The 13,102-nt window shown below is 42.7% G+C and overlaps 1 protein-coding gene across 2 annotated transcripts; it reads left to right on the plus strand.

Moving 5' to 3' along the window:
* Nucleotides 1-221: 221 nt before the first annotated feature.
* On the plus strand, nt 222-8,395 carry LOC120509414 (neuropeptide-like protein C4orf48 homolog). Of its 2 annotated transcripts, none has more exons than XM_039723999.1 (4): nt 222-352; nt 2,641-2,783; nt 4,474-4,562; nt 7,868-8,395. In XM_039723999.1, the coding sequence occupies exons 2-4, from the start codon at nt 2,660-2,662 to the stop codon at nt 7,937-7,939; spliced, it is 285 nt and encodes a 94-aa protein (XP_039579933.1). In that variant the 5' UTR covers nt 222-352; nt 2,641-2,659; the 3' UTR covers nt 7,940-8,395. The 2 variants fall into 2 exon arrangements, with proteins under 2 accessions (XP_039579933.1, XP_039579934.1); XM_039724000.1 differs by lacking the exon at nt 222-352 and adding an exon at nt 387-615.
* Nucleotides 8,396-13,102: the final 4,707 nt, after the last annotated feature.

Below are 13,102 nucleotides of genomic sequence, written 5' to 3' on the forward strand. Positions count from 1 at the left end.
GTGCAGGGTGGAAAAGAGGGGTTCTGAGTCTGGGCTCAAGCTCCCACTCAGAGTTTTGGTGGCTGCAGCTGCTCCTGGCAGAAACACCTGGGAAAGCAGGCAATGCCCCCTATAACTCAGAACCATTCAAATGGCAGGCAGTGCACTGAGCAATTCCTGAGAGCAATCCCTGCTCTGTCCTCATCTCCCAAAAAAGCAGCTGTAGTTCATCATGGTGATTTTCAAGCTCTGGGGAAGCAGCTTGCTTGAACCAGGCACCCCATCCAGCTGCTCAGACCTCAGGAAGACCACTCAGCAGACTTCAAGAGAGATTAATCAAATGGCCTGGCTTTGAAAGCCTTACCCAGAGCAGGTGAGTTACTGCTGGATCCTGCATGTCAGAGCAGAACATCCTTCCCCAGACCCGGGCTACACAGCCTGTGCCTCTTTAAATCTGCGCTGCGTGCTGCAGAGCTCTGCATTGTTGCCATGGCAGAAATCTCCCCATAGTAATAACCTCTTTCAGAGAAGGTTAAAAAGAGACAGTGCACATGCTCAGAAATGCTGCACTTGTTCTCTTAGCAGTTTGCAGCGGCCATTTCAAAGAAACCATCACAAAGACAAGAGAAAGATCAGGTACTGATATTTTTTCCTTTGTTAAAGGGGGTGATTTTCTCTTTCATAGAAGTCCGTGCACAGATCTGTCTCTGTTCCCAGCTGCACTGCAGAGAGAGACCACCCTTGAAGCCTGTCATGATTATTCCTTGCAAATTCCCATGCAAGAACTAAGAGGCAGGAGTTAGGCGTGATTTAGGATGATTGCTGCACTAGAGGAGCAGTTGTTTTGTAGTGGGGCTCACCTACAAAGCTGAGCTGACTCTGGGGTGGGTGATGGGTAAGGTACCCCCAAAAAAGTTTAACAGTGTGTCTGTTTTGTTTTGTTGAACCTATGTAGCACTTCATCAGGTGCTTCCAAAAGAGGCTGGTGTTGTCCTAATTTACTGTTACTTGGAGACACTCTGCTGTATCTTATTGCAAAGACTGATGTTTTTGATTGTACTTGTTTTGATTGCAAATCACCATTAATTAAAACAGAAAACCCAAGCCACTTGTAGTGATTTAATCTCTTTATTTTAGGGATTGTAGAGATTAAAAAAAAGGGATCGTATCAGATCTAAATAGTGGGTGTGACAGGAAGCCCAATATGAGGGTATAGAAATTATATTACCCTATCTTTTTGTTGCCATGGGCTCAAGTATATCTGTGACTCTACTTGTACAGGTTTATCTCTTGCTTCTGAACCATTCCCTGCTCCTGTGTTTAGGTTGAGGTGCACAGGGAGGGGATGTGAACAATGCTGCTCCTTCCCTGGGTGAATTGCTGGTGTGCACATGCTGCAAGTGTTCGTACAGAGTTTGCAGCTTCACTTTAGCTGTGTCTGAAAAGTGGATTGCACATATTGAAGGGCAGCCTTGTTCTGTTCTGGGTTTGTGGCAAAATGGGGAAAACCCTTCCCTTTCCTGCCTCCCTCTACTGCCTTTCTAAATGTGAAATACAATCTGTTCTGGGGAGTGCTGTACTCTTGCATTCAGTACATGCAGATCTAATGCTCTTATGCAACATCTTTTGCTCAGTAAGCACCAACTTGAAAATCAGAAAGAGGCAGGATGTTGTCCTGCTTTCCCACAGTTAGCTGAATGGAATTTTTTATGTGGATTTTATTGTATTGCCATAACTTAGTCTTATTTTAGTCTGTTTCATCCATTTTGATGTATAGGAATGAAAGGTAAACTTGGCTAAAGACCTCCCTAGCAGTGTGCCAGAGTCCTTGAGGCTTGGATTGGGACCTCTAACCAGCAGTTGCAACTTGAGCCAGTCCCTTTTGCTCTGAACAGTTCACCTGTTGTGTCAAGAAAATACTTAATTTGAAACTTATAAAAAACTTGCCTCTGTGAAGGAAAACTGTTGCTGGACCAGGTTGCACCAAGGTCTGGGCATGGTGTGGCCTGGCTGTGGTGCTCAGGAACAAATGGATGGCTGCAAATAATGGCCTGAAACCCAGATTAGGAGGGGAAAAAGAAGGTCAGAGTTTTGATACATTTACCATTAAAAATTCTACCTATGAATTTGTGGAGGTTTAACAAAAGTATTTTCCTTCAAATACTTTCATAAAGGCATTTTTATAATTAGTGGGCTCTGTAATGCTAGTGATTACCTTTAGTTATTTTACTTTTGAAAAGATGATGCAGTAAAGCAAGACAAAGGCCAAAGACCTTGTTTCCAGGTTCTCTCTGTAATTCCTGAAGTTTTGATCTCAAAATATAACTGTGAACCAGCTCTCCAAATTCATGTCTGTGACTGTGTGGTTAGAAAAGTCACAGACCAGGCAAAGCTGCTGGCATCCTGGCCTTCAAATGAAACCAAGGACACTCTAGGGACTTCTTATCTAGTGCAGGGATGTTCTCTCCCAGCTGAGTTTTATGTACACTCTGGAAAGGTACAGAGAACTCTTTTCCATGCTCTAGATCTTCTGGGGTTTTGTTTTCTTTCAGAAGAAGACTGACAATGCTTTAGCCATCATGGACATGAACTTCTTTGTGACAAAACCCTTGTGTATCTCTAGGGTTCCTCACTAACTTGTTTATGTCTCTTGACAAGCAGAGAAGCACCCATTCCCAAGATGCTGGCACCCTGCCTTCTGAGGAGAGCTGTCCTTACAGTTCCTTTGGTTTTTGTGGTTGCACTTCTTGTCACGGAGCCTGTCAGAGCTGACCAAGAAGCAGGAACAGCCATACCAGCTGAAAGTAAGTGCCACCCTGCAGTCTTCTCCTACAGCCTCATGTTGCAGGACTCTGGTTTGCCCAAATAATTCAAGCTGTTTTGGATATATCTTGCCTACTTTGTTTTAAAACCACAGCCTGATCATCTACCAGTGCTGTTTTGCTCCTGCATCCAAAGCTCTTCACTCTTATCTTTGTCTCTTGCTTTTTTGCTGAAATCTGCCACTGTTCCGCACCTTATCTTTGGTCCTTTGTTAGCCCTTTCTATGCCAGCAATCACCATGTTTGCTTTTCAGAGGCATTACTGAGACTTGTTCTTTTTCAACTGACATTGTCTGTTCATTATATTTTGTTCTTGAGAATGCTTGTTGTTTTAAAGTAATGAATTTTTATTTTAAAAAATCACAGTGAAGATGCCAATAAAGCATTTGTCAATACCTAGTACTGGGGCCTTCAACCATCTAATTCTCCTTTGCTGATCTGTGTTGAGTTTATTTTACTTTATAAGCATAATGGACAGGTCCTTCCATCAAGTTGTTGATGTGAAAAACTGCTATCCTCTCCTTTTGCCCAGTAAATACAGTAGCACTGAAGTTGGGTGATGGTACAACAATGATGGAGCACATTTTTAATACTGTTTAATGTAAGGGTTTTATATATAGATTTTTTTTTCTTAGCCAGTTAAAGAATTTGGCAGGCTCCCTTTGTCCAGCAGGCAGAATTCCTGGTTGCTGTTAGCACTCAGATTGTGAGCTGGAAGCTCATTGTCCAGCGTGTCAGAGGCACGTGCAGTCCAACACCCAGTGTTTCCAAAATGGGCTTACAGACAGGACACAGACACAGCAGCATTCCCCAGCATTAGCCTGGAGTTCCTCCTTTCATTCACAGCAGAACCCAAAGAGCAAACTGAAGCTGGGCTGAGAATTTCTCTCTTGTGCAGTATTTCTGGTGAGGTTGTCAGCCAGGCACAGGCAAATGAGAGCAGGAGAGCCTGATGAGCTCAGGGTGTTTGGTCCTGTCTGAATTTTCTGTCTCAGTACTGCTGTCTGTGAGGGCAGTGTTACATGGTGAACAAAGCAAAGAAAGCCTTGTGGCCTTCAGTCTGAGTATTTCAATCTGGGAATGCTCCCTTAAACACCCCAATAAATCCAGATTGCAGCAGTTCTGCTTTCCAGCAATGCCTGCTGATAACAGGGCATTTGCTTGGGCAAAGCTGTGGATATTCAAAGTTAGAAGCCAAAGTGGTCTGCCTTTATGATATTGTAGTTGGTTTTATTTTATTAGTTTGCTTTTTAGAGCTCGCATTTGTTAGACTAGGAGACAAGTTTTTTCTAGGGAACAGGTTCATGTTTTCAGACAGAAATTCTGAAAAATCTGAATATAAGGTTGAAAATGTACCCAGGGTTAGTGGAGCAAAATGAAAGGCTCAAGTTAAGGGTTTAAAGTTTCCATACAATGAGTATGTGGAACAGCAATGTAGCAGGAAGAAAAATATTAATGTAAATTTGAAGTAATTCTTTTATAATTGAGAGACTGGGCGAACCAACACAGTGAACCAATTAAAATTACCTGGGTTGTTCAGGAGTGCCAGCATCAGTACTTACCCTGTGGACTCTTTTCTGTAGCTCTTCCTGATACTCAAAATCACTGTTTGCTCCTTCTAGTTAATTCTTCATGCCATACAGTCATGATTCTCTACTGAATGCTCTCCTAGGCCGCCCCTGTGTTGATTGCCATGCCTTTGAGTTCATGCAGAGAGCTCTGCAGGATTTGAAGAAGACAGCATATAATCTAGACACAAGGGTAAGGAAACATTTAATGTCTTTTTTTCCCCCAATATAAAAGAAAATTTGGTGCATAAAATTAGGTAAGGTGGATGGATTCTGCACACTCTGTGAACTGTGCTGTCCTGTGTTTCAAGGTGAGGCTGGTTAATTACATTCCACCTGTCTATGCAATAATCAGTGGAATTCTTCTGGTTTGGGGTGTCAATACCCCAAAGTATCGATATTGATATATCAATATATCAATTGATATATCAATATATATCAATACCCCAAAGTATTGATGTACGATAGAAAGTATAGGGAAGTGTGAACTGACTATCCTTCTCTTGCCAAATTAGAGCCATTAGTGCTGCTTTTCTCACTCCAAATGCTGAGCACACACCTTTGTTTTTATGTCAGGGGGAGTAAGGTGAGAGTATAATTTATATTTATAACCCAAAAGGAAAGAGCCAGCTCAAACAAAAAGCCTACTAAAATAAAATACTCCCCTGCATTTGCTTTTATCCCCGGGGAGAAACTAAGGGAGGAAACATGATCCATAGAGAGTTTTTACATTTCTCTGATTTCATAATGATGAAAAATGCCACAAAGTAGAACAGCATAGGGAATGAAACTCGTCTGGCTTGCAGTCAGTGTGCAGAATCTGCCAGGGCTGGTACCTCCCTTCTGTGGGGATGTTGGATGTGTCTCTTGCTGTAGCAGCCTGCAGTCTGTGCCCACCTGTGTCCCAGCTGCTGTCAGATGGTGCTGTCCCAGGAAGGTGGCTTTGTCCCCACCTCCTGTGTACCCTTTGAGTGCTAGAGATACACTCCTGCACAGATTGTTCAACAGAAGGCACTGAAACCTTTCTGCTTTTCTGATTTATGGTCAAGGTTGTTCACAGGTCAAAGCCTGTGAACTGTTGTCTTTGAGGAATGGTTTGAGGTTACTTCAAGCAGGGTCCTTGATGTTTAGGTGAAAATAAAAGTGCATGAAGGAAGATGCCTTGAATTGTGACACACTACAAAAAAAATAAACAAACATTCCAGCAGAACCAGATTGGTGTGTAGCACATTTACAGCTAAACAAAATCTGTTCAATAATTACAGGTCAAATATATTTTGGGCTTCATGAAGAAATCTTGCTAATGAATCTGCTGAGCACTTTATGCAGCCCAAACAAGATGTTCAGATTGTGCTGTGAAGTGGTTTTAGCACGCCTCTTCCTACTACAAACCTTTGAACTTTTCATCAGAATTTCTACATCTTGATGCAAAATCTCTTAAAGTTTTCTATGGGTATCTGGCTATAGTGGTGACCTTCATTAAACCTTCAGCTTGCAGACCAGGAGAAAAACTGTAAAACACAGATATCCAAAGCAGAAGTAGCATTAAGAACCCCAAAGATAGCAACTGTGTTTTAATAGTTTTTAAAAAATAAAAATTAAAGACAGCCAAAGAGATAACATGAGGATAGAAAAAAATTCAGTTGAGATGGATGGCCTATTATTGGCTTTCACACTTGTAGATTTGACAGCAAGCCTGAAAATGTGATATATTCCCATGAAAACAAACCTATCACCTCCTTATCACTTTAAAATCTAAATAATTAAATTCATATTGAAATCCTTCAGTTCCCCATGACTAGAACAGGCCTATTCCAGTCATTCAGCTAGGAATTCTGCCTACATCCTTAAAAGACATGGAAATATTTAATAGCTGAGGTCTTCTTGGAACTGTCTTCTAGGGTATTTTGATTCTTACTTTTATTATTCAGCTGTGTCACAATTTAATGCAAACTAAGGGCTTTAGGACCACTGGTTTCAGCCACATATATTTCACATTTGACTGTTTTAGTCTGTTTTGCTCCTTTGTGGGGTAAATATTCCTGTCCCTGAAAATACAATTCCCTTTGTTAATATTCCCACTGGAGACATTAATTTCCTTTGTTTGCAGGCAAGATTGTTAGATGATGACTAAGCAGCTCCTAACTGTGTTGGAGGGGGAGGGATTCCCAAAAGCTTGAAGAGGAAATTCTCATTTAATTCCTCCTGCACATCTTACCCTGCAGTTCTGTACAGGGGAAGCCTGTGTATAATTTTATTGCACAAGAATATTGCTCAAGAGCTTTCACACTTCATTTGGCCCTGGGTTGGTCTGCATGGTGGCTCAAAGCAAACTGACTCTAGCAGAGGTCACAGACCCTTTCATGAAGCCACAGACCAGATCTCCTTCCTTTTCCAGTACCAAAAGGTTTTTGTCACCTACCCTGGTGTGATGGTCCCTCACTAATTGTCAGGCTGGCTGCATCAGAAGGGTCACAGACCACTTCTGACAGGCTGATTTCTACACATAGCACATCTGTTTACCCCTCTCTCCTGTTTTTTTTGTTGCTGCTGGTCCCTCAGAGCAGGCTGGCGTAGTTGTTTTGGCAGTGAGAATTAACTCTGGGCAGTGTTTTCTGGGAATATCTGTGGTTCACCACTCAGCCAAAGTGCCACATGTGACCATGAAGTGGGGAGAGGAGCCTTGTGCTGCTGGGAGGGAGCTGCTCCCACCACAATCACTGCTCTTTATTGCTTCATAAACTCTCTGTGGTTGTTTAGAATGTTTAAAGCACAGTGAGCTAGATGTGTCCCTGAAAATAAAAAGAAAGGCTTGAAAATGTTATTAAAGATATATAAGATGGTAAGCAGCCTTGGGGCTCAGCTGCAAAAATGTTGGCATGCTGTCCACCTCCCTTATTCAAAGCATGGCAAATGATGTCAGTGAGGTGGTGAGAAGGTGGTGACTGAGTGTCTTTTCAATGATTAGCAAAGTCTGATCAGATCTTTTCAGCTTTGCAGGGCAGCTGAAACAATCAAAAGTGATATGTGATTTAATATAAAACCGCAGGGTTGTGTTTTTTTCCTGAGATTTATCATCTGGGGGAAAAGAAAGCTTGGGCAGCAGATGGCTTTTCCTGCACAAAGAAGGCAAGTGCAGAGCAGGATGCTTCAGTCCAGCTCTGCTCTAGGTGCCTTTAGCTGAGGAGGGTCAATGGATAACACAGCTTTTAAACACAGCCTTTAATCACATGGCAGCTCCATCTCATACAGAAGTGGCAGGTCAAGATGGGTTTGATTGGCATTTAGAGCTGGTAGTGTTCATAATGCCTTTTTTCTGTGCCTGTCTATGGTAGCTGGTTACACCAGGAGGGATTTGTGGTATTTGTGAGGTGCCCTGACCTCATACCACTACTTCCAAACTGGAGAATAAAAATAAAATGGACTTTTCTTTGGGAACTCATTAGTTTTACAATGCTGACATTTGCTTTTTGACGATGTTCTTCCTCCCTCTTACAGACAGAAACTCTGCTTCTTCAGGTGGAAAAGAGAAATCTGTGTGACTGCATATCTGCCAATCTACTGAACTGAATCCTGGAGACCCTGAGGAGACTCACCTGTCCAGCAGTTTTTAAAATGCAGCTGTATAAAATACAGCTTTATGGAGTTCATGTGGCAAGCATGTTTGTCCCAATGTACTGATGAAACTGGGGTCTGTGTCTGATGTATTTGTCTGTTCTGCATCTTTTTTTAAAAGTACCCTCTTTTCACATCAGCTGGATTGCCAGTAAAGGCTCAATTCAGTACATCTGTTACTTGATATTAGGGTGAGGGGGAAAATGTACCTACTTTGATTTTTAAATCAAAATTTGCCAAGTGTAACTCCCCAAGATAATTTTGGAGAACAGTGCCCTAGAGACACATGCAGCTGTTTTTTGTCTTTAATATGAACATAAGTCTGTGGCAACTTACCCAGTTACATTGAGACATGACACTGTAGTCTCTGTAGGCTTTGCCTGTGTATTAAAGATGATGAAGTCCTTTCTGTTTGTTTGTGCTGTGCCCACCTCCAGGCACGTTGTAGTTCTGTCAGCTGTAATGGGGTGTGTGTCATGAGGAGCTACACATCTGCTGTTCTTGGACCAAACCAGTTTATATCTCAGTGCTGAGCCTTCTGCTATCCTGCAGAAGAGTGTTTTCTTTAATTAAAATGTTTGGTTTCTTCCTTTCCTTCCCTGGGCATTCTTAACCTAGTGAATTTCTGAGTAGTTTTACTTTAGCAGGTCAGATGGACAGAGTGAAAAGGAGAATCAGGGTATGACAGGGCAGCCTGGCCAGTTCCAGCTGTGCCAAATGCTGCCACCTGCAACTGCTCAGCATTACACTGGAGGACAGCTCCATGCAATGCCAAGAAGTTTCTTCAGGAGACTGTGACTTTTTTTGCTTCAAGTGAAACACAGGGATTAGGTCACACATATTTGGTCCATCCTGTGATGGACTGAACTCCAAATGTTTTGGTTTTCCCTTGTAGCTGCCTTTGAGAACTGCTCCTTCTGTGTCAGGCACGAAGAAAGACCTTTGTACCTGAAAGCTGAGATTGTTTCATCCTAACCTCTCCCCCTTTATTGTAAGATACTGCATCCACTCACAAGTCTGAAATAGGCTGAGCACTGTGAGGAGGTGCTTGGAGTTTGTCTGATGTGCTTTGGAGCTGTCTCAAATGATTCCAACACTGAGACCTGGCTTGGGAAGGGGATGGGACATCTGAAGGTAAAAATCTCTTCAGCTGAATTTGGAAGAAAGTTTCTGCCTGTGGCCATGCTTGTGTAAATAAATTGGTGTGACTTAGCTGGAAGTGGATAAGAGAGGAAACACAACTACTGCTCTGCCACTGCAGCTGTAGGTAGGGAAACAGCAGCTGGGGGAGCACCACAGGGACCTGCGTGCTTCCCAAACCTGTCCAGAGCTGGGAAAAACAATCCCTGCACACCGAGAAGCACAGCATGCCCTTCTGTGTGTGACCAGCATACAGGCCAGCACAGAAGCCCAGTGTGAAGGGGAGAGAGGATTCTGATGTTATTTTTCCAAATCCCCTTGAGGAGCAGCTGTGCTGTTTTTTCACTAAGTCCATTCACACAGCATGGAGCACTGGCACTGCTCATTTCAGGCTGCTTGGCAAAGCCAGTGAGTGGGAAGGGGCAGCAGTCCTTATCCATTCAGCTGCAGCTCCCCTCCCAGAGAGTGGGAAGGGGCAGCAGTCCTTATCCATGGCAGAGCACTCTCAGGATTGCTGGGAGCAAAGCCTCCTTTGGAGGGCTTCAGCTGGTCCTGGCTGCAGCACAATGGCTTTTCAGAGCTCCTTGGCTTTTGCTGCACTTGGCTTGTCCCCATCTTGTTCTAGCTTGGCTTTGTTCCCCTGCTTTGCTCTGGACCTGTCTTCTCTCTCATCTCCCTTTCAACCTCTGTTCTCTCTTCCATTCTGGCACTGCCCTCCCTCTAATCCCAGGGATTTCTCAGGGAACTCCAGGCCCCTCAATCTGGTGACTCTGTAGTCCCTGCAGGTGGAGGCTGATACTCCCCAGGTCAGCAGCCCCTTTAGTCCAGCTGGTAGCACTGCCAGAGCAATGAGTGACACCAATTTACCATGGAGCGAGTGCCTGTGGTGTGAGCAGCATCAGCATCTCATTCCCAGGGAAGACATTGTGTGGAAGGACCCCTTTTTACCTAAAAATGAACATTCCTGTTGCAGAACTTGGAGGAAGTCCCAGAACAGCTCAGTTTCATATGAATTATTCTGAATTATTCTGAATTATTCTATGGACTGTCCCCCAGGCTGGTGTAATCTCACTGGCTTGTTACAGGTGTAGACAAGAACCCAGTCACGTTTGCCAGATGGAAACACCAATAGATCTTCATGAATTTTTCCCTTGGTGATTGCCCAGACACTGGCTTGGACAAAAGAAAACCTGACCATTTGGAATTCCTTCAGTCGTTTTGCTGCACCTCTACTTTATGATTCACTTTGTTGGAACTGGGGAAGTGAAACACAGGATAGAATTGGGCTGTTGACCCAGCCAGGAGGGGGCTAGATGGGGAAAAGGGAATAACTTTCTCATTTTCTTCCTCAGAATCTGAAAAATTTAAGATTCCTTTCAGTCTGCAGAAGCTCCAATGCAAGCAGGATTTTCCTAGTGGAGATTTTTGCATGCTCTTTTAAAGTTCACCGTACCTATTCCCTTTTCATTCAATTACTGTTCTGTAATAATTCTTGTTCAAAACCACCCAAATGACAGGAGAGCAGCAAATATGTTCTGAAAAAACATTGGCAGGGAGGTGTGAGAATTGCACCCAGCAATTCTGTTCTGGGCAAGTGAAAAGAAACTTTTGAAGAATTTCAATATGTAAAATCAGGTTTAGTATGACAGAGTGGCAAGACTCAAGACCATTTGCATAGAGAACAAGAATACAGCAGAACCATATAAAGTGCTGACAAAGGAACTAGGACAAAGAGAGGCAGTGTACAGACTGGGAACCTTCAGTCTAGTCAAGAGATGGCTGAAGAGAGTGACAGGAGTTTATATTGGCCAGAGAATGGCTGTTTGCTGTCCCTTTGCAAACAGGCAGTGGGATGCACTGGACAAAACCTGCTGGAGACAGGGGCAGAGCAAACATGAGGATGATGCTCTTGACCTGTTCCTGCTGCTGGAAATCTGCTGCTGTGCCTCCTACAAGATGTGCATTTTTTTCTCCTCAAAATCCAAAAAGTTCCTGTTATATCCAAACTGTTACCCACAATTATAATGGGGTCATCAGAACACTCATGCATCCTTCTCACTCCGCACCTTGTCCTGTTTTATTCCCTGAGACATTTTATTTCTACATGACATGGTGCCTCTTGCTTTGTGACTGCACTAAAAGCTGTCTGGGCCAGAGAAATGATGTCAATTGCACTGCCAGGGGTCATCATACCTTTAGGTATTGTCAATTTATTAAATAAAAATCACAATGTGAAATATTTTGGCCTGTTACTCCAGTTTTAAGCATAGTACTCATTTCTATGGGTTTGCAGTTTAATCTCCATGTGGATATTCCTTAACCTTCCCACTCCATCTTGCTGCTCCAGCTGTGGTTTTGTAGAGCTGGGAAGTGGCAGAGATGATATTTTCAACACCTCTAAACACTTGAAGTTTAAAAAGTGACTTAAAGCATAAGAAGAAGACTTCCAGGCATGGATACCATGATAAAAGAAATGCAAATATCTGCAGATATCTATTTTTACATTGATCTGCCTACACTTTTCCTTCCTCACAGTCAGGGCTGTCATCATTTGATTCCTGCTCTGAACCATGAACTTTCTGAAAGCCTGCTAAGACATCAGCTTGTCTCCATTAGCCTTGAGCACCTTTTGCTGTTTAAATCACAGTAAGTGACACTGCACCTTTCTGCAAAATTTAAGTGACAAAACTATAGATTGTTCTCTTTGTCAAGAGAGTCTGAAAATGGGGCAGGACTGGCAACCCTCCCATTATTCTTCATCTCTTCACTTTTATTTGAGTGTTCAAATCAGCTGGAAAGACTGCTGGCTGGTGATGCAAGTTAGACCCTTCCACAGAGCAAGCAGGATGCAGATTTCAAGGGAGAACAATGTTCAGTTTCTTGTTTAGGTGTGGAGGGATCTGAATATTCTCTGTGTGCATTAATAGCTGCACTTAATGTTCATGCTCAGGCAAACAGAATGGTAGCCTCAGCCCCAAGCTACATCTCATTGTTAGATGTTTTCTAAGAATTGATGCTTTTCTTTTAAAACTTTCTTTTTACCCAATTATTTTATTTTATTCCTAAAGTCCATAAAGTATTTGGCTATGCAAAAGCAACACAGGCAGAAAATGTGGGCAACACAGAGAGACAAATGAAGGAAACCCATCACTGGGATTTTTGTGCAGTTAGGGACCCATGTGAATTGTTAGAGAAAGAGAAAAACACAGCTTCTATCCAGCTTTAAGTGCTAAAAGTGTTTATAACATGACATTTTGATGTGTATAAGGATATTCATCTATGGGAGTTTTCTACAAAATAGAAAGTGTAGGAGCTTTTCTTTATAAGAGAGTTTCATCTTGTCCAAATTAATGGACAGATCTGCTAACAGAAAGTAGCTTTTAATACTAAATCTCCACTAACTTTTGTTAAGTTAATTTAGGCAACCAAGATTAACAAAATCTGTTGTTTTGTGTGGCTTCTGCATTGAACCATATGAAACAGCATCTTCCTTTGCATTAATTCCAATAGGCTTTAAAGTCCACAGGTTTAGTGAGGTTGCATCTATTAATCTTTTGACTGCAGCCTGTCAAGATGACCATGCAGTTTCACCTGGAAACTTTTCACTTTAATGTGGGGTCTGGGGAGAGACACAAACTTCAGGACAAAGCCCACAGTTACCAATGTTTGTGACTGCCTAAATTCCAGGCTTTCATGGAGGCCACCTGCCTTGCTAAAACTTGTCTCAAAGTTCTGGGCATTGTGGGCTATTTTATTTCCTCGGTTAAAGAGCAGAACTTCATCCATGCACTAAATTTGTTACACAAGGCTTCTTGCCTAAGCAGCTCTTGCATTCATCCTGGACTGTAACACAGCATCCAGCCTGTGAACCGTGTCTGGTTTCAGCCAGCAGCACTAAATATAACTGATGCACAATTCCACAATCTGGGCTTGCCCCGAAGCAGGACCTGAACAATGTTTAAATGCCTTTTGACAGCT

Source organism: Passer montanus, unplaced genomic scaffold, assembly GCF_014805655.1.
Source record: "Passer montanus isolate IOZ18808 unplaced genomic scaffold, ASM1480565v1 scaffold51, whole genome shotgun sequence".
In the NCBI taxonomy this organism is placed as follows: domain Eukaryota; kingdom Metazoa; phylum Chordata; class Aves; order Passeriformes; family Passeridae; genus Passer; species Passer montanus.